General features: G+C 48.5%; 1 protein-coding gene across 2 annotated transcripts in view; it reads left to right on the top strand.

Annotated features, from left to right (window-relative positions):
* Nucleotides 1-26,488, top strand: part of DOCK1 (dedicator of cytokinesis 1) — a 504,544-nt gene that overhangs the window by 30,536 nt on the left and 447,520 nt on the right. For both annotated transcript variants that reach the window (XM_067024326.1, XM_059053852.2), the window contains exon 2: nucleotides 20,728-20,811. In XM_067024326.1, the coding sequence (XP_066880427.1) occupies nucleotides 20,728-20,811 (84 nt within the window). The remainder of the gene's footprint in view (nucleotides 1-20,727; nucleotides 20,812-26,488) is intronic.

Genomic DNA, 26,488 nt, shown 5'->3' with positions numbered 1-26,488 from the left:
ACGGGGGGTGGCAAGTAAGTCGGCAACCACAAGACAGAGTGGTGAACGGTGGGAGGGAGAAGGGACTATCAAGGAAGGCTTCCTGAAAGAGGTGGCATCTTACTGGGTGATTTGAAGAATAGGTATGAATTAATGAGATGAAGAAGGGCAGGCAGGAGTAGCATAAATATATCTGAAGGCCCAGCGGCACGAGAGTGCGTGGGACGTTGATGTTCAGTCTGAAACCTTTCGCGGGTGGGTGGAGGATGGATTGATGTGCAGGTTGAGGTTGGGTAACTAAGCTGGGTCTTTGCAAGCCTCACCGAGGAATCTGACTTTATCCCGAGATCGGTGAGTAGTTATTAAGGGGTTTAAAGCCAGAGGGTAATGTCACCAGATTTTGTTCTAGAAAGATCCCGTAAGCAGCGGTGGTTTGAGGAGCAGGAAGGAGGGAGGAGAGGAGGTGGGGGATGAGGAGGAGGCTGTGGCGGCCATCCGGGTGAGGGATGACGGTGGCCTGGGCAAGGGCTGTGATGCAGCGGAAGTTGGGAGAAGCGGATGCGTTGGAGGAATGTGAGGAGGATGAGCAATGCAAGGTTGTGCCCGATTGGTTGGGGGCGGGGACAGGATGGGTGGCTCTGCTGGTCACTGGGTGGGTGGTCCTGGGGAAGGACGGACTCGGTGACGGACATTCAGGAGGTCTCTGCTGACTCTTACGGTGAGCATCAGCTCAGCTTGGTAGGGCTGAGCGCCAAGTGTCTCTGGGGCGCCCAGACTCTGCCGGAGTCGCCGGGCACTGTTGCCGGAGTTGGGAGTCGTCAGTGGACGGTGAGATGGCGGCGGAAGCCGGAGGTGACTTAGGCACAGGAAGAGGAGAAGCAGTGGCTCAGGCCACAGGAACCCCAGGAGCATCGGCTGTAAGGACTGAAGAGGGGGAGACCTGGAGAGTAGAGGCCCAGGAGGAAGTGGTCAGGAAGACAGGTGGAGAGTGTCCCCGGCTGGATGTCTGGGACCCTGAGGAGCAAGGTCCGGGGACACGGTGGCTGGAGCCCGAGTGGGCGGGAGAGCCGGGGACGTGGCTGGAGAGAGGTATGTGTGTCTGGAGAGCTCCGGGGCGGGAGGCTGTTGGAAAGCAGGGGACTGAGCCAGCTCTGCCAGTGTGCCCCTCTGTGCTGGGTATTGACCGCTGCGTAACAAACTGCACCCGAACGTGGTGGCTTTAGACACTGTTTGGCATCTCCGTTTCTGTGGGTCAGGAATGTGGCTTGGCAGCGTCCTCCAGCTCGGGCTGTCTCGCGAGGCTGCAGGTCAGGTCCGGGGCCTCTCAGGCTTCAGCCGGGGTGGGACCTGCTTCCGAGCCCCCACAGTTGTGGGCGGGGTCTCTCAGCAGCTGTTAGCTGGAGGCCCTTGTCACGTGGGCTTCTCCATAGGGCAGCTCAGACATGGCAGCTGGTTTTATCAGAATGAGTAAGCGGTGAGAGAGACAGACAGACAGACACACACACACACCCAGCTAGAGAGACTTAAGCCCGAGTCCTTTTGGAACCTAACCACAGAAGTGACGTCCATCGCCTGCTGTGTTTTGTTGGCTGGAAGTCAGTCCCTAGGTCCAGCTGGCACTGACAGGGAGGGGGCCACGTGGCTGTGGCCAGCAGGAGGCGGGACCCTGGTGGCCATCTCGGAAGTCTGTCCGTCCCAGTCTTTGAGGTTTGTGTCCTCCCCTTTGTGGGTCCTGGCGACCGGCCCCCCCCTCCCTCGGGCTGTCGTGGTGCCCAGCACATGCCCTGCACACGCCGTGGTGCCTGCGCGGGGAGCGTCAGCTCCCTGTCGGCGTCCTTGTAGGAAGAGGACCCGAAGGTTGAAGGGAGGTGCCCCCTTGGAAACAGAAAAGATTGCATCGTAGAAAAAAATGGTTTTATAACATATCATACGTCGAGTGCAGTTGTATTTGGGGCGAGGGGAGGGCTACTCCTCGTCTTCGTGAGGCACAGGGGGAGGCCGTCCTTGCTGTTGGGTGTGTTTTATCGGAGCAGGTCACCTGTCCTGTCCTGTGGGAAGGAACCTGCAGGGTGCGCTGGGAGGGAGGAGGTGCTTCCTGGGTCCCTGTCGCCTGAGGATTTGGGGGTGAGATGTTCCCTGGGCCCGGAGTCCTTGAACATATTCTCCAAACCCTGGTTCGGGTGCTTTGGGGCAACTCAACTCAACTCTACTGCCAATAAATAAAACTTTATTTGCAAACACAGGCACCAGGCCAGACTGGCCTGTGGGTTAGGATTGCTGACTCCTATCTATGGAATGAGGAAATAAAATGCCTCAAGTGCTTTTCACTGATGGTTGTCAATACTCATTTCAAGTTTTATGTTGTGTTTTATTATCCTTGTTAAAATTTGCGCTTGGGGTTGGTGGAGATCATATGGACACTTTTGAGAGGCTCTGGGGAGTGGTGGTTAGGGCTTTGCTTTCCTGACACTGCCTGTTTCTAAGCTGTGGGACTGCAGACAAGTTACTTAACCTCTCTGGGTTTGTTTTAAAAATTGAGCTCAGTTCTCTCTCTGTCCTCCCCCTCCCTCCCTCTCCTTTCCTCTCCTCTCCTCTCTCCTTCTCTCTCACTTCCTCTTGGCCCATGCTTGGACTTTCTCTTGCCTTGGGAATCTGTAGAAGTTAGAATTTCCTTGGTGACTCTTTGTCAGGAGTACTCCCGTTTCTAAGCTGGTACCTTAGAAGCAGAGCCTGAGGACAGGATTCTGGTCAAGTGCTTGAGTGAGGGTACTCTCAGGAGAGGCCTGAAGGTCAACAGGGAAGCTGACAGGACAGGTGAAGGAACCCCCAGTGTGAAGAGTACCAAGATCGGATCCTCCTGAGGCCTGCGGCCTGGCCTTCTGTGTTCCGGTGTCAGCCTGTCACTGGTTGGGGTCAGCCTGGGTGGAACGTCCTAGGTGTTTTCTGGCAAGGTGCCCCGCAGAGCAGCAGGCAGCCTTTGGGAACGGTGCCCTGCATCCTGAGCACTGGTAGCCCCCACCTGAGTGGCCGGGGATGTGGCGCCTGAGGTACCTGGGTCTCTGTAACCTCTCCTCCCCTCCCCTCCCCTCCCCTCCCCGACCCTGTGCCTCTGCCCGGTGTACATCCCTTCAGGCTCCAGGGTAGGGACCACCTGGCCCCGGGACGGCCCTGGACTCTTGACCATCGTGCAGGGGAACCCACTGTGCTTCACGAGAAGGTGAGGCAGGAGCCCAGGTCCCCTACACACATATGTATTTGCTAAGGCTGTTTTTCTTTACAAATTTTAAAAAGCATACATTTTTTTGCATGGGTCAGATTTAGAAGAGTGACAAATGCACACAAGGTGACAGTGGACGTTAGACAAGACATTCATTTACAAGCCCATCCCACGCAGCTGCCTAAAGGTGGTGCCATCGGGACTTCCCTGGCGGTCCAGTGGTAAAGAATCCTCCCCGCAATGCCGGGGACGCGGGTTTGATCCCTGGTTGGGGAACTAAGATCCCACATGCCACGGGGCAGCTAAGCCTGCGTGGCCACAACTATTCAGCCCTGGCGCCTCAACTAGAGAGCCTGCGTGCCGCAACTACAGAGCCCACGTGCTCTGGAGCTCCTGCACCACAACTAGAGAGAAGCCCACGCGCCGCGACCAAAGATCCCGCCCGCTGTGACAAAGACCCGACGCAGCCAAAAAAAAAAGATAAATAAATAAATAAGAGCACTTCAAATAAAAAGGGGGTGCCGCCTATCGAAAAGTATAACTATCCAAAGGAAGATTGCAAGCGTTGACTCTAAGATTCTCATAATACTGGAAGGGAGGAAGGAGTGAAAGCGTCCAGCATAACTCAGGATTTGAGTGGAAAATAGTTTGCCACAGATATGCTCCCTTCCTTGGAATAATTAAAACTCTTAAAAAAAGAGGAGGCTTATAAGTCTTTTTATCTAGGGTAGCACTGCTGCTTATTAAAGATGAAACGGTCTCCAACCTTCCCTAGCTTAAAAACAAAAAAAATATATAAACTTTATATTTAGTATAGATTTATTATATCTAGTATTAAAAACTAAGAAGTGTGTATAAACTATATATACATGTTAAACCTTTCCTACCTGCCACAGGATCAAGGATGATGCCCTGGAGACTGGGAGAGGGCCCTCCAGTACCAGAGATGGAGCAAGAAGATTCTAGTGCCCGGGTCTGAGGGCCAGCACACTGGACCACAGGCCCCGTTTTCCCGGAGTCTTGGCCTCTTAAGCAACCTGTGATCCCTGCATCCAGCTATTCAGCTACGATTAACCCCAAACTTGCTGCCCCTGCTAGTGTATCAGCTCTTCTGGTCCTTTGATATTCCATCCTCTCCCTCACAAGGGACCCTTGCCCCTGTCCACCGTCCTGAGGTGGAGGCTGTGTGCCTGTGTGGCTTGTGTGCCTGTGTGGCTTGTGTCTCCGCACCTGGTCATCAGAGCGTCTGAGGCATTGCTGGCACTGGTGGGAAGCACACACAGCCAGTGTGCTCGCCAGAACCCCTGACCCCCACCCAGGCCTCCCTCCCACATAATGCCCTTCGGCCCTGACCCTTGTGCAGTCAACAACCTAGCAACTGCACAAGGCGGTCCTGAATATGTAGGTGGGTGAGGAATGTTCCTATGATGGGATCCATCCTCGCAAACCCCTCCTCTCCCCAGACCATCGGTGCTCCCCTGTTTTACTTGAGAGGAGCAGGGCAGAGCTGGGACACGGATGAATCTCTTTGTGTGATGAGAGCGTGGGGTATTGAATGTCTTTTTTGTGCAATAACCATAAATTCACGTTAGGAGAATGTAGCAGTTTGACGGATGCGGGAAGGATCTGGAGGGAAAAGTATTACTAGAGAATTTCACCTATAAAGGACTTGGTGACAAGGTTTGCTTGTGACAGTCTTTGTGTGACATTAGATGATATTTTGTGTGACTTCTGTTTTGACATCTTTCCGCCTGGTTTTATGAGAGCTCTTCAGGGAGCACCAGAGGGAGAGTAGCCGGGGAGGGAGAGCCGTGTCCAGTTGCCTGCGTGGGTGGCGCTCCTTTAGAATGTCACCCGGATGTTTTGTAGCAACACACACGCCAGCGTCTGACTCCTGGCTGCAAAACACAATGTCCCCCTCCTTCTAGCTCTGTGGCTTTGAGTAGGCAGCTTAACGCCTCTGTGCCTCTGTTTCTTTACCTGTGAAGTGGGAATGGTAGTAGTAATACCTCCCTTGTCAAGTCTTGAGGTCATCGTATTAGGTCAACCTTGAGAGACTGTTCCACGGTCACGGTTGAATAACTCTCATTACAGTTTTTGCTGGTTGTGTCATCGGAGACCCGGTTTCCCATCACGGGGTGTGTGTCAGTCACGGCTCCGTTTTCGGCTGGAGGGAGATTGTTTGAGACGGGGAGCTCCGCAGGGTGGAGGAATCTTGCCTTGTCCTCCTTGTGAGTCTCCACCTGCCCCGCGGTGCTCACCTGGCACCTTGGGTGGTAAACATTCCTCATTTGCTGGATGGGCTGATAGTCTTCGGGGTTCTGGTGAGTGCTTGCCTGCAGGGTAAGCTTAGCCAGGTGTGACATGGCGAGGAAGTTCCTCCTGTAGACTGGGGTTCTGTGCGTGGGATTAATGAAATGGTTATTTCATGACGTCTCAACAGCATTCTGGAGTAAGGGATGTGGGGCCTTTGATGCTGTCCCCGATTGTCCCTGTCCCTTTGAAGCACAGTGCGGCTGGCTATAGAGCAGGCGCTCCACAGCCCTTGTTTGTGAAGCGGCAGCATAGTTGCTCTTTGTTTGAACAGCCAGGGAGGGTGTTCTCCCAGCCAGAGGTCACGTGATGCCGTGGTGGTCAGTTACGCAGCACACCCTCTTTCCCTGTTCTTCGCTCAGAGCTTTATATGAAGAAATGGGGACGCAGTTAGTACCCACATCTTAGTGTGGGGTGAAGTGAGGAAGTACGTGGAGTCTTTTAAAAATTAATTAATTAATTAATTAATTTTTGGCTGCGTTGGGTCTTCATTGCCGCACGCGTGCTTTCTCTAGTTGTGGCGAGCGGGGGCTACTCTTCGTTGCGGTGCGCGGGCTTCTCATCGCGGTGGCTCCTCTCGTTGCTGAGCACCGGCTCTAGGCGCACGGGCTTCAGTAATTGTGGCACGTGGGCTCAGTAGTTGTGGTGCACGGGCTTAGTTACTCTGCAGCATCTGGGATCTTCCCGGACCAGGGTTCGAACCCGTGTCCCCTGCATTAGCAGGCGGATTCTTAACCACTGCACCACCAGGGAGGTCCAGTACGTGGAGTCTTTTTTTTTTTTTTTTTTTTTTTGTGGTACGTGGGCCTCTCACTGTTGTGGCCTCCCCCGTTGCGGAGCACAGGCTCCGGACGCACAGGCTCAGCGGCCATGGCTCATGGGCCCAGCCGCTCCGCGGCATGTGGGATCCTCCCAGACCGGGGCACGAACCCGTGTCCCCTATATCGGCAGGCGGACTCTCAACCACTGCGCCACCAGGGAAGCCCCAGTACGTGGAGTCTTAAATGGAGTGTCTGGTGTTAGTAAGTGCAGAGTGAAACTTAGCTATGACGGTTACCAAGATGGTGGTGGAGGTGGTGCTGGTGGTATTGTTGGTGGTGCTGGTGTGTTGGTGTCGGTATTGTTGGTGATGATGATCGTGGTGCTGGTGGTGCTGGTGTGTTGTTGGTGGTGATCAGGGTGCTGGTGAGCCCCCCATCTTTCTCACTGGGAGCCTTTGTGGCAAAGCCCTCATGGGAACAGTGTGTTAGGATATACCTCATTTGCAGTTGGGATTTTTCCTGGGAAACTGCTTTGGTGGAGGAAGTATCTTGGGGTTGGTGGGTGATGTCGTTTCTCGGGGGTCAGGCGTGGTATTGTCTAGAGCCTGCTGTGGTGAGTGACAGGAAACAACAGGGAATTGCAGGGAATTGAGTGTTTTCTGATGTCAGATGTGATGGAGCTGTAAAAGTTAAAAATGAAACAGGTAGAAATGGTGGGGAGATGTTCAGTTGTTTTGTTCAGGGCATTATTAAAAAATACTGAGTGGTTCCTGTCTGTTGAGTGTAGTGGTGGACACACTGTTGCGTGCATATCCTGGGATGGATTCTCTCCCGCCTTCCCTTTATCTTCTTCTGCTTTTGTCCCGTTCAGCAGCAGCTCTATAAGCAAAGCAAATAGGTCTTTATAGCCTCTTGCTAGGTATTGCTCATCTCTTGCTAAGTATTTCTACCATGGTGCAAAAGCAATTTTATTATGTGAGGCTGTAGTTTTGTAGTCAGTTGAAATGACTATTAAAATATAACATCGCAGTCAGGCTGGCAGGAGCTCTGCTGGAGAAGCACTGCCTTTGCAAAATGGGGCAGCTTCGTCCTGGAAAAAGAACCCTCCTTGGGAGCCGGAGCCAGACTCATAGGCCTGAACCCCGTGCAGTGACACAAGACCTTGCACTTACTTCTTTTTCTTTCTTTTTAAAAAAATTGTGGTAAAAAGGTGCATACCGTAAAATTGATGAATTTAGCCGTTTTTAGGTGTCTAGTTTAGTGGCATTAAGTACCTCCACGCTGCTGTGCAACCATCACCCCCATCTATCTCCAGAACTTTTCCGTCTTCCCAACTTGAAACTGTACCCATTAAGCAACAACTCCCCCTCTACTCCCCAGCCCCTGGAAACCACCATTCTACTGTCTCTGTGAGTTTGACTACTCCGGGAACACGCATGTAAGTGGGATCATACAATGTTTGTCCTTTTGTGACTGGTTTATTTCACTTAGCATAATGTCTTCAAGGGTCATCCATGTTGTATGTGTCAGAATTCCCTTCCTTTTTCTTTTTTTTTGCGGTACGCGGGCCTCTCACCGTCGTGGCCTCTCCCGTTGCGGAGCACGGGCTCCGGACGCGCAGGCTCAGTAGTTGTGGCTCACGGGCCCAGCCGCTCCGCGGCACGTGGGATCTTCCCGCACCGGGGCACGAACCCGCGTCCCCTGCATCGGCAGGCGGACTCTCAACCACTGCGCCACCAGGGAAGCCCTTCCCTTCCTTTTTGAGGCTGAATCATATTCCACTGTATGGATGGACCACATTTTGCTTATCTGCTCGTCCATTGATGGACACTCTTGGCTATTGTGAATACTGCTGCTGTGAACATGGCTATACAAATACCTGTTCAAGTCCCTGCTTTCAGTGCTTCTGGGTATATTCCCAGAAGTGGAATTGCTGGGTCAAGTGTTAATCATATATTTAATTTTTCAAGGGGCCACAGAACTTTTCCATGGCAGCTGCACCATTTTATATTCCCACCAGCAGTGCACAGGGGGCCCAGTCTCTCTTTACCAACACTTGCCTTTATTTATTTATTTTTTAAGATAATAGCCATCCAAATTGTCTTAAAATTTTTAATCATTTTTGAATAAGGGACTTCACAGTTTTCTTTGCGTTGGGCTCTGAAAATTATGTGGCCAGTTCTTCTGGGAAGGCACCCTGCCTCGGCCTTGCTGGGTGTTCTGTGGACTTAAAGACAGCCATGTTCAAGAGCATGAAGGTCTGGCCAGGTGTGGGCTTAGCAACCTGATGGGGAGGACGGAGGCTCGTGCCGTCTGGGCCTAAAGCAGCTCCTGGCAGACGGGTCTGGGGTAGAGGAGAGCTCTGAGCAGTGAATGGGCGGGCAGGGGAGACCCTCCCCGTGTGCACTGGTTTGTTTACTGCCTCGTCTTTGATCTGCAGTCCTCCCTGCGGGTCCACGTCACATAAGGTCTGTGAGCACATGCTGGCGTCTGCTTTGTGAAAGGCAGCCCACCCGTAAGTACCCCCTCAGTGAACATGCTGCCTTCTCCCCACCTGTGCGCTGTCCATGGAGGGCAGGTTGGTCAAGTGATTAAGGGAAGGTTCGTCTTGTGTCCTTAGGGGACTTGAACCTCACACTCGATGGCTTCAGCTGGAGCAAGGCCTTTGGATCAGATTCATCTACACACCTGAGAAGACAGACACGAGAGGCAGGTGGCCCAGGTCTGGCCAAGTCAGGACCCTCGGCTCCCTCCTTCGAGGCAGTGCTGGGACACTCTCCACTCAGGCCTCTTCTTCCCGACGAGGGTCAACACAAGGGTGACCAGTGAGGGGCTGGGTTGCCGGGCAGCCACTTCTCCACCCCCAGAGCCAAGAGAGACCTGCTCAGTCTGGCTGCCCCTCAGAGCCCGTCCAGGGCGTGTGGTTTGCTAATGGGCCCGAGTATGCAGGTGCCCTGGGCAGGATCATTGGCACCATTTGCCCACGTGAAGCTATGCTTATTCTGAGCGTGTGGTCAGACCTCCAGGACACGCCTCCCCGGTGAGGCTGTTAGAACGGAGGTGTTAGAAGCTGTCTCTGCCGGCTAAGACCCCGGCCGGGTCCTTGGTTTCTACTGTGAAATAAATGCAAACAAAACTGCAGTGTTTTCCAACGGATTTGGGTTTCAAGTAGTAGTTTTGCCGCCTTGAAAACCTGTGTTGATTTGTTAAGTGATTCACTCAATCAACGTTGGTGTCACTGTGGGCGCCAGGCAGCGTGAAGCGAGGATGTGAAGGTGGAACTGATGCAGGGCAGGTGTGGCAGGAGTTGGAGAGCAGAGAGGTCAAGGGATAAACCGTCCTGTGGTGTTTTGGAAGAACTGCTCACGGAATGGGAAGCCAGAGGAGGAGGGCCCTTCTTCAGGCTCCCCGTGACAAGCATGTATTGGATACCCGTTAAGTGATACGTGCTTCTCACCCAGTAACTCCCTCACTGGGTGAGAAGTGACGGGGAAGCCTTCCTTACGTGTGATGGATGAAGTGGAGGGGGGGCGCCGAGCCAGGTGAAGAGGGGGAAGAAAGGGCATTCCAGACAGAAGTAGGCTTTGGGACGAAGTCCTGGGGTGGGAGAGGGCTGTGGTGGCCCTGTGGTATGCTGACCTGGGAGCCCCTCTGCTTACATTTGCACAATGGCAGAGGCCTCCCCCGGGCTTGACTGCTAGCTTTGTTTGTGATACTATTATTTTTGGCCACGAAGAAAAACAAATTAGCCTTCTGGAATGTTCCTTTGGTCTTTCTCCTTTATTCATCACTGCTAATATTAGATTAGAAAAAATGAGAGGAGACGACATGGCCTCATTCTGCAAAACCAATCAAAGCTTAAGCCCAGTCAGAGGAATTGGGGCTTGTGTCAAAGAGACCTTATCGTTGAGAATCACAGGTCAGCAGGACTAAGCTCAGTTCCGTCACTCCTCTCCTTGTTTATGGTGTGTCCCCAGCGGAGGGGACCTGGCTCAGTTCTGTCTCCCCAGGCCCCCGGGCCTGTGTGTGTTTTCACTGTGCCCTTTAGGTAGAACCAGTTTGGCCAGTGGGAGGAAGTTGCAAGTCCTGGCCGGGTCTGTAGCAGAGAAATCAGGCTTGTGTCAAGCCAGACGAACGTCAGAGGAGGCCAGGCTCCTGTCTTCCCCATGGGGAATCTCGCTAGACCAGCCCCTGGTTTGTCCAGTGCCCTGGGCTCACACCCCACGTGGCTGGTACCCGGGTCTGCAGGGAGCCGCATGGTGTTTGCCCAGCCCTGTGGGGTGAGGTCACTGCAAGGTCTCCACGGCTGGGGTGGGAGTGGGTGGTGGAGGGGGCGTGGGGTGGGTAAGGGCCGAGTTGTTTCACTGGCATATGTTTTCCCAAATTGCAGTGACCTTTCTGCCTGAAGAAGGATGATTAAAGAGTTTAGATCTCTCCCCCATCTCTCCTCTGCATCTCTTTGTCGCTGAGCAAAATGAAATGCAAAAAGAGATAATATTCAGGTCAGCTAAATCTTTTCTGATTTGTGGGTAGATTTGCAAAGACCATCAATAATGAAGTCAGTGGTCTTCTCCCCTGGCACTGACTTTATGAAAGACAAAAGCGTTGAAAGGTGGACTCATTTTTCGTGTCACGGAAAAGCAATGAAGCCGAAACTCATCCACAACCAGTATATTTCCTAAGAAAACCTGCATACTTGGGTCACTGCGACCCTTTGGACCAGATAGAAATGAGATGGTTTCTGCCTCGTAGTGGATAAAGGCTACAGTGATACTTTATTCTAAAGAAAGATATTAAAATATCTTTGAATTATGTCTGTCAGTTCAGTGAGAATTTGACAGAAGACTTTTATGTATTTCTTTTCACAGTCTTATCTTTGCTATCCCTCACACCTGTTTCCATACAAAAGGCAAAAAGAAATAATGAATAACCAAAGACGGTTCCTTTATCTTGCTATACGACCCTGCACCATTTCTTTAATTATTTGCATGAGTTCAGTGATTCTAATATCCAACATTGCATGAAATCTTGCCGCAGGGAATTTTATTGGCAGAGAAAACAATCTCTCTGTTCCTAGTAAAGAAAGAGATGAACCCCAGAGAAGTGACTTTGTGACTTTGAAAGTGGTACCCTTTTCAGAAATGTGGGTATTCTGTCAGACCCACACTCATGCATGCAGCTGGAGGTATTTTTTTGACCTTGAGCCCATCACCTCTAATTTTCCTGTATTTCCCCTTCTGGGTTGAACCTGATGTTTTGAACCAGGTAAGGGAAGCTGCTATACCCACTGGGAGTTTGTATGTTTCACAGCTCACAGAAACGGGGGATGCTGGGTCCACTGGGAATTTTCCTCGTTTACTTTAGCAATCTTTCTGTTTATTCATTGCATCGTTTTTAATTATCACGGTAAAGTAGACATAGCATAAATTTACCGTTTTTACCACTTTTAGGTGTACGGTTCTGTGGCATCGAGCACATTCACATTGTGGTGCAACCATCACCCCCTTCCGTCTTCAGAACTTTGTCGTCTTCCCCAGCTGAAACTCTCCACCCATTACACACTGACTCTTCCATTCCCCTCCTCCTCAGCTCTTGGCAACCACCATCCTACTTTCTGTCTCTATGAATTTTAAGAATTCTAGGCACATCATAGAAGAAGAATTATAGAATATCTGGTCTTTTGTGTGTGGCTTACTTCACTTAGCATAGTGTCTTCAAGGTATCCTGTGTCAGCATTTCCCTCCTTTTTAAGACTGAATAATATTCCACTGTATGTATAGACCACATCTGGTCTGTTGGTAGACTCTTGGCTTGTTTCCACATTTTGGCTGTTGTGAATAACGCTTCTGTGAACATGGCCGTACAAATATCTGTTCAGGTCCCTGCTTTCCGTTCTTTTGGCTATATACCCGGAAGTATAATTGCTGGATCATATGGTAATTCTAAGTTTAATGTTTTGAGGAAACATTAAACTGTTTTCCACAGCGGCTGTACCATTTTACATTCCAACCAGCAGTATTATAAAGTTTCCAATTTTTCCACATCTTGGCCAATGCTTTTTCTTTTCTATTAAAAAAACATGCCGTCCTAGTGAATGTGAAGTGATATCTCATAGTTTTTAAAAATTTATTTATTTTATTTATTTTTGGCTTCGTTGGCTCTTTGTTGCTATCTCGTAGTTTTTGATTTGACTAGTGATGTTGAGCATTTTTTCATGTGCTTATTGGCCATTTGTGTATCTTCTTTGGAGAAATATTTATTCAAGACCTTTGTCCATTTTTGAGTTATGTTGTTGTTTTTTATTATCGAATTGTAGGAATTCCTTATATATTTTGGTTATCAGTTCTTTATCAGATACAGGATTTGTAAATATTTTCTCCCATTCTGTGGGTTGCTTTTTCATTCTTTCGATAGTTTCCTTTGGATGCACAAAAGGTTTTAATTTTGATGAAGTCCACATCTATTTTTTGTCATTGTTGTTGCTGCCAGTGCTTTTGGTGTCATAGCCAAGAAATTTCTGCCTTAATCCAGTGCCGTGAAGTTTTTCTCGTGTGTTTTCTTCTAAGAGCTTTGTAGTTTTATTAGCTTTTATGTTTACGTCTTCTATCCATTTTGAGTTACTTTTGTGAATGGTTTTTCATTCTTTTGCATACAGATAACCAGTTTTTGCAACACCCCATTGGTTGAAAAGATTGTCTTTTCTCCAGGTCTTGGCACCCCTGTCAAAATAAGTTAACCATATATGTGAGAGTTTATTTCTGGGCTCTTTATTCTATCCCATTAGTCTGTATGTCTGTATATACCACACAGTTTTGATTACCAGAGCTTTGTAGTAAGTGTTGAAATCAGGAAGTGAGAGGCCTCCAACTTTGTTCTTTTTCAATATTGGTTTGACTATTTGGGCTCCTGTGGGATATATTTTTCTATTTCTGCAAAAATGTCATTCGAATTTTTTTTTTTTTTTTTTCAATGGGTGAGTGCTCGCTCTAGAGAAGGGTTTCTTTTATTTATTTATTTTTTGGCCACACCATGTGGCATGTGGGATCTTAGCTCCCTGACCAGGGATCGAACCCATGCTCCTTTTAGTGGAAGCTTGGAGTCTTAACCACTGGACCACCAGGGAAGTCCCTGTCATTGGGATTTTAATAGGAATTGCATTGAATCTGTAGATCTCTTTGGGTAGCATTGACATCTTAACAATATTAAGTCTTCCAGTCCATGAACATGAGATGACGTTCTGTGTATTTGCATCTTTTAATTTCTTTCAGTACTGGTCTGTTGTTTTCAGCGTGCAAGTCTTTTGCCTCCTTAGTTAAGTTTATTCCTAAGTATTTTACTTTTTATTTGTTTTATCTTTAAAAAATATTAGAGACAACACTTGTAGCAGCATCCTTAGGACCAGGCTCTAAGAATCTTCCTTCCCTGCCCTTCCCTATCCTGTTCCTTTTCCTTCCTTCCATCCACGTTAGAGTTCCTGCTGTGTGTCAGGTACTGTTAGGTGCTGGGCAAAAGTAAGGCTGATGGTGAAAGCAGTGCTGAGAGTCACCATGGCTCAGGCCTCTGGGAGGCTCTAACCCTGCCGGAGTCGCCTGCCCCCAAATCAGAGAGGTGGAAGGACTGGGCTATGGGTCATATAGAAGCTGGTAATTGCGTGGGTGCCGGGCTCTTTTCTACAATAAAATTTAGGAAGCCCAGCCCCTAGCTCTGAAGTAGCGTGGGAGCTGCTCCCTGCCCAGAGTCAAGTTCAAAGGTTGTACGTAAGTGTTTTCTGATTCTTTCTACACTGTTTTTCCTGAATGGGTCCAGTATGTGAAAAGGTTGTTCCTTGGAGACCAGGCTGCGGGGTGACTTTACTCCCTGGGGCTGCATTGTGCTCAGCTCATCTCTGAAGCACCAGCACCAGCACCAGCCCATTGCTGGACCGGAGCCGGAGCCGGATAGAGGCTTGGGAAACACTTTATGTCTGTGGTTGGTATGGACTAGATAAACATGTGTTTATCACCCTAAACACATGAAACTCAAGGACTTGTGAAACTCAAGGAGAGCAAGACAGATAGCCCCTTAGAAGGAGGCCCTGTGGGGGGCACAGCCGGGGTCCAGGCCCCATCCCCTTAAGGACACGGTCTGCATTTTCCCCAGCCCTGCGAAGATGCCTGCTGTTGGACATTTTTTCCCCACTGACGGCAAGACAAAGGGAATGAGATCACAGAGCCATTAATTTTCACAAATTGACTTTCTAAAAGAATTAATTAACTTTTAAGTTGCTACTTGAAATCCTGAAGTCATGTTTCAGGGGGACAGTGTATGGAATAGGGAGAGAAGCTGGGAGCTGAGCAGATTTTGAGAAGTGATGTGTGGTCAAGCCCATGCCTTTGGTGCATTAAGGAGGCTTTGAACCTGAGCGCTGATGGTGGATTATCTCATTAGATGGAAGAAAAAACCCAAAGCAGAGCTGGGAAAAGCTAATATTGTGTCTCTCTTTCTTATTGATTGAATAAGTCTCGGGCTCTTGGATCTGTCTGTAGAGGTCAAGATCATTTTGAAAAGGAACACATGATACAGTGTTTGCTTTCACTCTGTTGCATACCTCACAAGAAGGTATACTTCGTGGTCTGGTTAAATGCAGTGAATTTTTGTTGAGTGCCTGCAAGGCATGGTGTTAGCTACTGTGGAAAATCCAGTGATTAACAAATGTTTACTTTCCCCAAAGAGCTGGGTCTGGAGGAAGAGACAGATATAGATAAGTAACCCTCCAAGGCCGTGGGGTGTCACAGAGCTCATAGGAAAGTTGGGAAGCAAGCAGTTAATTCAGGTGCGCGTGTAGCTTTTTTTGGTTCCGGGGGAAAACGTCAGAATTCAGTAAGGATCTGGAAAAGGATGTGAAGTTAAAGGCAGCCCTTGTAGACAAGTGGGGTTTTCAGAAGGAGTGGGGGCAGGGGCATTCCTAGCGGCAGGAGCAGCCTGGGATAGGCCTGGGGTTGGGGTAGGTGGGGCTGGAGGATGGGGAGTGGCGGGGAGACGAGATCGGAAAGGTGGACCGAAGGCAGATCCCACAGGGCTTTGAATGCCGGGCTGGAGAATTAGCCATTATTCAGAAAGCCAAGAGAAACCACGTAGTGTTTTGGCGTAAGATTTAAGGAAGGTAACTTTGGGGATGGAGAGAAGATTGTATATAGGAAACCAGCTGAAGTATTATTTTTCATCTCAATGAGAGATGGTGAAGGCTTGGGTCAGGAAGAGTGGTGTGGTGGAGACAGTCTGGAAGGGGGACACCTCAAGGTCCCAGGGCTGCTGTCATTTGCTGTGCCTCCTTGAGCAAGTCGTGACTCCTCTGGAGGGCTCTGTGTTTTCATCTGTTAAATGGGCTGATGGACTGTAGTGTGTTCCCCCCTCCCCCCCAATGTCAGAGTAGTCAGGTAGGTGTTTTTTGTTTTTCCCTGAATAGGAGTCAGATTTCACTGAATTCTTTTTCTGCACCGGCTGGGATGATCATACGCTTTTTTATCATTGACTCTGTTAAAGTGGTGAATTACATTAATCGGTTTTCTGGATGTTAAACCAACCTTGCATTCCTGGAATTACCTCAGTTTGGGTTCTTCTGTGTAAGGAACGCGACATCCGTTACCACGATGTTGTAGACACTGGCGGACTGCAGGAATGCACAGGCATGTTTGCCTGTCAGGGATCCAGGCTGGATGTTGTGATTTGTGGGAAGCCGTCAGGGGGGCAGTGTGAGGCCCAGAGAGGGCGAAGTGTGAGGAAGAGAGCCTGCAGGGCTTCGGCATCTGGCCTCTCATCCAGGCTGGCCTCTGGCCCTGTGCAGCCGCCCCTCCACTGGCTGCTCACGTACGGGCCGACTCTGAGCTGCTGTAAAACCTGATAAGGGAAGTGGGAAAAACTTCATCTTCACCTCCTAGGACTGTCGTGAGGGTTGAATTAGCTGGACGTGTGGAGCTCTTAGCGCACTGGCTCGCCCGGGGAATGAACTCGGTAAGTGTCAGCCACTATCATTCCCAGCACCCATCACCCTCACCTTCATCTGGAGTATCGTCACCGTCAGTGTTATGAATAATCGTGGTGTGAACGGAAGCCCTCCTGTATGATTTATGAGCCACAGTTCTTTCCTTACGTTCCTGGGCAGCCGTTTTTAGCGTGATCAGGACACTGAACAGAGGAGATGACTTGGGCTTTTCAACATCTCTGAGGCATCTAACCTGTGTGAAGCACAGGCCAGAGTGTTTATTTTTTATTTTGGGAAAAAACGATCCATGTGTGCCCCCCCCGTCCCCGCCAAACACGCCATCCTGGGAAAGAAGCTTCGAGTTGAGTTCATCTCCACATCCTTTCCCATTTCACTTTTCACGTGAATAACACATCAAGCTTGTATGCTGGACGCTGCGGTCCAGGATTGAGAAATTGACGTGAAGGTGCGTTTATACCCCGTGACGCCATATCAAGCCAGGCTGTTGAGAAAGGTGAATGGCTTTGAGGAGGAGGAGTCGATTAAGGGTACACCCAGCAGCCAGAGGGAGGTGAAGGCTGCTCTCTGCAAAGATGTGAAAGGAGCCGCGAAGACCGTGCTCTCTTGCAGAGGTGCGTCCGCGTCTTAACAGACCAGAGAGAGAAAGAAGACAAAACTGCAGAAAGGCCGCCATCTCTGTGCTTCTGTCAAGTAAAGACATTTTTAAAGCCAGATATGCCGTCTGTCATCAACATCCTTCGTAAAGGAGAAGATGCCTCTGGTCTTTCTCGTCTCTGCTTTCACCCCCCACCCCCAAGAAGGGGCAGCTTCGAAAGGTCACGTCATCACAATAAGGCGTAGCCTTTTACCTTGAATACTTTTGGGTTTATTTAAGAAAAATTCACTTCCCTGTTCTCATTTTTCTATCACCCAAGAATCGGGGAACCTCAGCCTCAGACTTGTCAGATTCAGAGGCTTGCAACCCTGCTCAGCAGTGAGTAAATCAACCACAAAATACCACTTTTAAATTGTTCTGCACATTCCTCCCTGCATATGTGTTTCCTGTTGCTGCTGTAACAAATTACAAACTTAGGGGTTTAAAACAACACAAATTTATAATCTTACAGTTCTGGACGTCGGAAGTCCTAAAGGCAGCGTTTCGGCGGGGCTCTGTTCCTTCTGGAGGCTCTTGGGGAGAGTCCTTTCCTTGCCTTTTCCAGTTTCTAGAGGCTGCCGTTACTCCTTGGCTTGTGGCCCCTTCCTTGCTTCCGTGCTCACATCTCTGGCTGACTCTGACACTCCTGTTGTCGCTTGTGGAACCTTGTGATTGCGTTGGACCCACCTGGATAACCCAGGATCAGCACCCCCGCGTCAGGATCTTTAACCTAATCACATCTGCGCTGGCCCCCTTTGCTGTGTGAGGGAGCATCCTCACAGGTTCCGGGATTTGGATGTGAACGTCTCTGTGGGCCATTTTTCTATCTAGCACACTTCCTCCTCCCTCCCACTTCCTTGTCCAATAATTTGTATAGTTGAGTCTTTTAATTTGCATTTAAATGTGGGATCCTTAAGGCTGGGGGCTGGGCAGCCATGGTCGTCGTCCAAGCTCTGCTGTGTCACTTGGGGCCACGGGCATAAACCCTCGGAGGCTCCGTTTCCCTTCATCTGTGAAATCATGGGTCTTCAAGCCTCATTTCACAGTTAAATTTGAAACGTCTCTATTCTTGTATGAGATTTTCACAAGTGCTTTTCCCTGCTTGCTTCAGAGATGGAGGGGCCACTACTTAAAGGTTTTTGTGTGTATGCCTTACAAATTGACACGGACCTGAATGTATTTACAGTGGACTTGTCCATTTTATTGTATTTGTATCGTTTCTGATGTGTTTATTTTTTCCGCATCTGTAATAGAATAGGCGTGCTGGCAAGGTTGCTGTTCAGAACGATGATAAATGCATTTATGGTTCCTAAAGGCTTTGAAAGTGGTTGTGCTGGGCTCGGAGAGGCTGGCCTATGTTTTGAGTTTTCTTTATCTAATGCTGTTATTTCCTGTTAAAGAGTCACCATAAAATGCTAAATAAACTTAATAACTACTAATAACCGTTTAAGTCAGTTGAGGACATTTAAATTTTACGAGTTTGGGTGAAAATGCCTGTGAAAATAGAATTTTCTATGTATATATAGTTATTGATGCTTTATTTTATTTTTTTAACATCTTTATTGGAGTATAGCTGCTTTACAATGGTGTGTTAGTTTCTGCTGTATCACAAAGTGAATCAGCTATACATAAACATACATCCCCATATCTCCTCCCTCTTGTGTCTCCCTCCCTCCCACCCTCCGCATCCCACCCCTCTAGGTGGACACAAAGCACCTTTGTGAACATGTGATAGTCTGCTAAGTCTTTGCGGCAGTAAAAACAAAATACCCTCAGACACAATAAGAGCTTTTACAATTTACTAAGTGTTCACTGCAGGCAGCACATTGCATCAAATTAACAGATCCATTTCTTTTTTTTTTTTAACTTGGCTGCACCGGGATCTTGGTTGCGGCATGCGGGATCTAGTTCCCTGACCAGGGATCGAACCCGGGCCCCCTGCCTTGTGAGTGCAGAGTCGTCTTAACCACCGGACCGCCAGGGACGTCCCAGCACTGTTTTCTTTAAGACACAAAGTACACACACCATCCTATGAGGTAGATATCAGTCTCCTTATTATACAGATGGAGAAGCTGAAGATGCGGAAGACAGGGCATTTGCTGGAGGTCTCCCAGGTCTACACGGGGACAGGTGGTACCTGCCCATTCTGTCTGCTTCCAGAGACCACAAATGTAACTTGGTTATGGAGCTGGCGACAGAAGTGCGCTGTGTTGCTGGGTATTTTTGCAGAAGGGGTTTGAAAGAGCCAACACATGCTTGGACTTGGCTCTCTGGAAGAGGTGACACTGGTGGGAAGACCCCTTTGGCGGGGGAGGAATAAGGAGTGATGCACAGGTGTGGCTTCTTTCTTTCAAGGAGAAAAGGTGACAGGGACTAGGAATGTGTGGTTGGAAGGAGGGCCCGGCGGTCAGTCAGACGATGGAGGCTCCACATGCTTGTTGGAGAAGTTTGCACATGATGCGACCAGGGAGAACTCCAGAAACGGACCCAGTAGTGGTGCCTGTAAAGGACAGCCTAGTCCAACAGGGTGGATGGATGGACGGATGCGAGCTTGATCCTGATTCATGAAAGGTTTACGATGCATTTTTCCTCAAGTCTGACATCTTTTTAGGGAGAATCCACTAGGAAGGAAAAACATCACTGTATTTATTTATTCTTATTGAGAGTGGGCTATTTGAATATTTGGGAGTCATAAGCAGTGTGATAGTTGCCTTTATCTCCATGCTTGAGCAAAAGTGTGGCCTGAATTGAATGGAATGACTTTTATGTGCTTAGCTAAGAGGAACAGAACTGCTTTTTTTTTTTTTTAAATTAATTTATTTATTTTTGGCTGTACCGGGTCTTAGTTGCAGCATGCGGAATCTTTGTTGCGGCACGCAGACTTCTTAGTTGCGGCATGCGGGATCTAGTTCCCCAACCAGGGATCGAACCCCGGCCCCCTGCAATGGGAGCTCGGAGTCTTAGCCACTGGACCACCAGGGAAGTCCCAGGGATTTCAGACATTTGTTGCATATTGTCAGTTTGAAGGATTGCTTCCTAATATTAGATGTATTTTTTGCCTACTTGATTTGCCTAAATAGCAGCATTGGCTATGTGGTAATTTAAAGAATCGGTTTGGTTTTCAAAAAATATTCAGTCCATGTGTCACTGATTTACAGATAGGAAAAAGTCATCTAATGAAAAAGTCTGTTAATGGAAATATAAGATAGCATATGAAGTGATAATTGAAATGTTGTTGACAAGAGCTTTAGTTTTCTTTCTATTATAAACATTATTCCACCATAAAAAGAAATGAGGTTCTGATACGTGGTACGATGTGCGTACACCTTGAAAACATTATGCTGAGTGGAAGAAGCAGACACAAAAGGATAATACTGTACGATTAATGGGGTGGCTGGAGCAGTCAAATTCATAGAGACAGAAAGTGAGTTACAGGTTATCAGGGGCTGGTGGAGGGAGTGATAGGGAGTGATGGCTTAATGGTTATGGGGTTCCTGTTTGGAGTGATGAAAAAGTTCTGGAAATTGATGGTGATGATGGGAGAGCAACGCTGTGAATGTAACTAACATCACTGAATTGTACACTTAAAAATAGTGAAGAAGGCAAATTTCACATCAGACGTATTTTACCACGATAAACCACTTGTGGTTTTCTGGCGTTATGGGTAGTTATGAATTTCTTCTTCTTAAACTGAGGACCCTTGAAAAAAAAGCCTCCTTTTGTGGGTATCAGAGAGGATGATCCAGGCAAAGACTGAATATTTCAATCTTAAAAACGGGCAGAAACAATCCAGCGTAGTTACCTTTACTAATATCTTCTTACCTCTTTTTCCTCTGAACAGCTTTTTATAACTATGATGCGAGGGGAGCGGATGAACTTTCTTTACAAATAGGAGACACCGTGCACATCCTGGAAACGTATGAAGGTGCGTATTTATATTGGTGTCTTTCCGTTTGTAGTTTTGTGCAGTTAGTACATTTTTCAGTGCGTAATGGGAAAAGCGTCACCCTGTTAGGAAAGCGTGTATGGTTGGTTTTCTCGCACGATAGGTGCTGTGTCGGAAAAGGGCAGCGGTGAGGTTATCTGTTATTTAAATCATTTTTTCTTTTTTTTAATTTAAGGTGACTTAAAACTAAATTCCTAAACTTTTAAACTCTCAAGTTTTCTGTTGAAATAGTTGTTTGATTGTTCAGAAAAAAAAAAACCATTGTTTCCTTTTTTTGCAAATGTATGTCCATCTTGACTATTAATAACTACTTGAAAACATTTTAAAAAATATATTTAAGATATTTTAGTGTTAGGCTCATTGTTTCGAGGTGTTTTATGTGAATGGTGAGACTTTACATGCTCTCACGTAGACTTGTTAACAACTTCCTGAGAGGAACCAAAATTGTCATTTCTTATTTCCTTTTTAAAAAAATCTATGACCCCATCTTCTGAGTGGTGAACTGAGATTGTCACAGCTTTGTGGGATGTGGTCCAGTAAAGCAATTGTTGTAATTATCCAATAAATATACTGTTGGTGACAGTGGTTTCCTGATGTCCTTGGTTTTTCAGACAACTGCTTTTCATATTTAGAGTTTTGCAAATCATTAAAACGGGACACCTTTCTTTCTTTTTTTTTTTTTTTTTTTTTTTTTTTGCGGTATGCGGGCCTCTCACTGCTGTGGCCTCTCCCGTTGCGGAGCACAGGCTCCGGACGCGCAGGCCTAGCGGCCATGGCTCACGGGCTTAGTCGCTCCGCGGCATGTGGGATCCTCCCGGACCAGGGCACGAACCCGTGTCTCCTGCATCGGCAGGCGGATTCTCAACCACTGCGCCACCAGGGAAGCCCGGGACACCTTTCTTTTTATGCTGTGGTTTATCGTTGCACAGGAAAGGAGCAATGACAGGCTTGAGTTTCAGACTCCTCACGTGTGTGAGAGGAGTGTTGGTGGCTTTGTTTCTTGTTTAAAGGGGTGACTTCCATATAACATAGGAGAAAAGAGAACTGATTAAAATTGATAATTCCAACAGCAAAATTGCTTTCAGATTGGGTTTAGCCAGACCCTTCCAAGTAGGAGGTTGGGCGACGGGGAGAGGAAATTGCAGACATCCCGTAGTCATCACAAATTGATCTTCAGACTCGGTCTTTGGAATCCTCTCTGCATGTGAGTGACACAGCGTTCAGCTTCTGTGCACCAGGCAAGCTGCAGCTTGCTCCCGTGTTCCTGGAGAAGCACAAACCCATTAAAATACCCATGTCCACGTCCATGTCCCTCACTTCCCCATCTGACTCATGCTGGCTTGGAATTCCATTCCATTTGCACCTTTTACCCTAAGAAATGTCCTATTGGGGGAAAAAGAAATCAGCTTTTGTGGCATATGCCTGGAAATAGATGTAATACTGCAAAAACAGAACCGATCTTTATGAATGAGTAGCTGCAGTGGGCACCTCCTGCCTGGTTTCAGTTTTTACAGCTGACAGTTGGATTGCCTTATCTGCTGCCAGTGTATATATGGCCAGTGGCTGAGAGGAAACAGAGAAATTAACTAGAGGTTAAGGATCAAACCTCTCATCTCAGACACTTTTCTGATCTGAAGGAAGAGTGCTCTTACATCTTTTTTTATTTCTGCCCCTGGTCGGTTGCATTTGAAATCCTGGTGAATAAACACTGGGCAATGATGTCAATTCCCGAATAGATAACAATTTCCTGTGCAGCCCAGGGTAGCAGGGGCTGTGACTTCTTGTTTTTTGCTTTGTAAGAAGAATGCACTCTTTCAACAGGGGAATCCTTAGGTGAGTCGATGATCCCTGTGCATTTAACCAAAAAAAAAAAACAATTGGTGGCAGGCATTTGACTTTTTGGCCAGCATCGTGATAAAGGATTCTTCAGTGAGCACTTAGTTTCCGGGCTCATCAATCTTCTAAGTCCTGATAAAAATATTCCAGTCTTTGTAAAGACCCTGTAACGTAAAACGACTTCCCCTTCTTTAACTGCTGTCTTTGTTTGGTTTTAGTCAGAATCCGATCAGAGAAATGCATTTGGGGAAGTAGTTTTGATTTGGGGAAACTTGGTGACTTTATTATCATCAAATAACAATGAATAATTGTTTTTCTGCTCTTTCCTCTTGTTCTATTTAAATTTTATGGATTATATTAGCGTTTGGCATTCTCTTCTTCCTTTCTCCTCGCCCCTTCCACTTTTCCCCTAAGACAATTTATTTATGTTTGTCAAATTTAACTTTCCTTTTCTATGTGATCCTGTTCAGGGTAGGGTATTACTGGGATTGCTCCGGAGAATATAATTTCTAGATGATCATTCCTTATATATTAAGGTTCAAAGAACACATTTACCTGCAAGTTATGGTTAATTTTTCTGTCTCAGGCTCCTGGAGGCTTGGAGCACAGAACAAAGAACAGAACTTGTCCGGTCACCAGGGAGGTGGACTGAGCTTCGAGGGGTCATTCGGGGTATATATGCCTCTGCCTTTAAGCAGTGTCCAGGGTCAGCCAGACAGGAGAGGTGAGCCCAGCTCACCGATGTTGATCCATTGACTCTCCAGCCAAGGAGGGGCCAGTCCTATCACCGGCTCATTTCCAGAAGGATCTCCACGGGCTGGATGCTGTGCCTGTGTGAGAGGACAGCACTGTACCCAGATTAGGAAGGCATTCTTTTGACGAAACCACAACACTGGAACTTAACTTCTTCAGATTTTTCAAAGTGATAATGATCTCTTTTCTTCCAAAATGCACCTTAATTCCTTTTCCTGCCACCAGCATCTGTCAACTGAAGGTCTTGAGAGGACTGCCTCTGGGTTTCCTGGGGCGTCTGTAGCGAAGTACCGCACGGTGAGGAGTTTAAACAACAGAAATGTGTTCCCTCACAGTTCTGGGGCCTTTAAGTCCAAGATCAGGGTGTCGGCAGCGTTGGTTGCTTCTCAGGGCTGAGGGGGCAAAAGCTGTTCCACGGGTCTCCCCGGGCTTCTGGTGGTTTTTGCTGACATCGCTGGCGTTCCTTGCCTTGTAGATGCAGTGCCCTAGTTTCTGCCTTTATGATCACATGGCGTCCTCCCTGTGCCTGACTTTGACTGTCTATTCCTCCCTTTTATAAGGACGCCGCGTTGGATCAGGTCCACTGTAATGACCTCATCTTAAGTTGATTATCTGCCAAGACCCTGTTTCTGGATAAGGGTACACCCGCGGGTAGAGGGAGCTAGGACTTCAGCATCCGTGGGGGGGGTGGGCAGAGCACAGTTCCGCCCACAGCAATCTGGAAAGAGTAGTCATGTTGATAAGGCTCTCATCTCACAGAAGACCACCAGGCCCTCCAGTGAAGCCTCCACCCAGCAGCCATCCTTTGCTCCTTGTCCCAGGTGACGGGCCACCTGGCCGCAGCCCAGTGGAAGAGCACCGCAGCTGTGCTTCTCATCCTGTGTTGCTTCCAGAACCTCCGTCCTCTGGGCTGGGTCTGTGTCCCGCCTCCGCCCGCACCCCGGGCGCCTGCAGAATATCGTACCCAGGACAGCTCCAGAACGCCCAGTGTGCCCGCAGATGCTGTCCGTTAGGACATGGTTTGGTCACATCCGGCCTTTGGCTGTCTTGTTGTTCAGTACTCAGAGCAGGACACAGGACACCTGACACAGGTGACTGTCCTGTCCATCTTCAGGCAGGTACTTGTGAGTTGGGCAGGACCCACGACCTTAGTGATCTGGTTTCCTCCTGTCCCACCTGAGCCCCAGCCTTTTCTTTTTTAATATTTATGATTTATTTACTTATTTGGTCGCGCCGGCTCCTTAGTTGCGGCGTGCGAACTCGTAGTTGCCGCGTGCGTGTGGGAATCTCGCTCCCTGACCAGGGGTCGAACCGGGTCCCCCTGCCTTGGGAGCGTGGAGTCTTATCCACTGCGCCACCAGGGAAGTCCCCCCAGCCTTTTTCTCGTGCGTGTCCTAGCTTTGCTGCTGGTGGCTTCTCAGATGCTTGGTGAGCGCACCTGTGCACCTGTGCTCCGCCGGGCCTCCCTCCTCCTTCCTCCATCCCACCAGCCATCCTTGAAAAGACTCCGCCTAAGCACACCTCATGGGCGGAAGCTCCTTTCCGACTCCCTTGCGCCTGCTTTGTTCTGCCTGGTCCTGTCCTCAGTTGGTTCCAGCCCTGGACTTGAGCGTGTGTGCTCCTGTCCTGTTGGGAATGCTCCAGTGTACCTGCTGACTTGGCTGCCATTTTCCTGGGCTGGACGGGGCCCTCCCTGAGTTTCAGGACTCCACCTGGCCTATACTTGCCGTTGGGTGGGTGTCTCTCTCGTTTGGAGCAGGTCGGTTGAGCCCTGCCTGGGAGAAGTGAATCAGCCTGTTAGTTCAATGAGCCGCGCACCTCCTGCCCGAGCTGCATGTTCCCTCTGGCCTGTGCCTCCAAAGCAGCAGCCACTTATCATCCTTCTGTGTCCCCCCACTTCCCTGCATGAAGCCTTTGCAGGGATGTCCTCGCTCCTTCATGCTCAGATCTCTGCCCTTGGTGGTGGTTTGAGCCCTGCTTGTCGTAGGGGAATCTTTCGGTGGGTGAGCCCTTGGAGGGTAGAAATTGGGTCTAATCTATTGATATTTCTACATTTGCTCTGTCTAGTATGGCCTCTGGTACATAGTCTCGGGGCTCAGTTGGTGGAAGGAATAACAGATGCAGAAATTCTTGGGAAGCGAAACCCTAGGTGTTCCTTTTGCTTATTAGGAAGGCCATTAAAAAAGAAAGCACCGTCTACTATCATAAAGTAAAATAAAAGAACTCCTTATCTTTTTTATCCCAGTAGCTCAACTCTTTCTCATCTCCCTTCTCCTGGAAAACCCTTCTGCTGTGTTTGAAGTGAATTTTTCTCTTGGCCTGTGCTGGTTGGTATGCATATATATATATATATATATATTTTTTTTTTTTTTTTTTAAAATAGACCTTTATTGGAGTATAATTGCTTCACAATACCATGTTAGTTTCTGTTGCACAACAAAGCGAATCAGCCGTATGCATACACATGTCCCCATATCCCCTCCCTCCCACCCTCCCTATCCCACCCCTCTAGGTCATGTATATAAATGTGGTTGTAGCTCTCATTCTGTTTCCTTTTTTAAAAAAATTTATTTATTTACTTTTGGCTGCATTGGGTCTTCGTGGCTGTGCACGGGCTTTCTCTAGTTGCGACGAGCAGGGGCCGCTCTTTGTGGCGGTGCACGGGCTTCTCATTGCAGTGGCTTCTCTTGTTGGCAGAGCACAGGCTCTGGGTGCGCGGGCTTCAGTAGTTGTGGCACGTGGGCTCAGTAGTAGTGGCTCACGGGCTCTGGAGCTCAGGCTCAGTAGTTGTGGCGCACGGGCTTAGTTGCTCTGCGGCATGTGAGATCCTCCTGGACCAGGGCTCGAACCTGTGTCCCCTGCATTGGCAGGTGGATTCTTAACCGCTGCGCCACCAGGGAAGACCCTCACTGTTTCTTACCTTTTTACTCAACGCTGTGCTGTAAGACGCAGTCCTGTTGTGTGTATATATTTAGTCCGTGGCCCTCACTGCTCTGTGTGTACCTACACGTTTTACTAACCACCCCCCAGTTCTGGGCACTCATTCTGCTGCCCTAGATCACGCTGC

The sequence above is a fragment of the Kogia breviceps genome, chromosome 2 (genome assembly GCF_026419965.1).
Source record: "Kogia breviceps isolate mKogBre1 chromosome 2, mKogBre1 haplotype 1, whole genome shotgun sequence".
Taxonomy (NCBI): Eukaryota; Metazoa; Chordata; class Mammalia; order Artiodactyla; family Physeteridae; genus Kogia; species Kogia breviceps.
The sequence above is the reverse complement of the archived record's forward strand: the minus strand, read 5'-3'. Positions and strand labels throughout refer to the sequence as shown.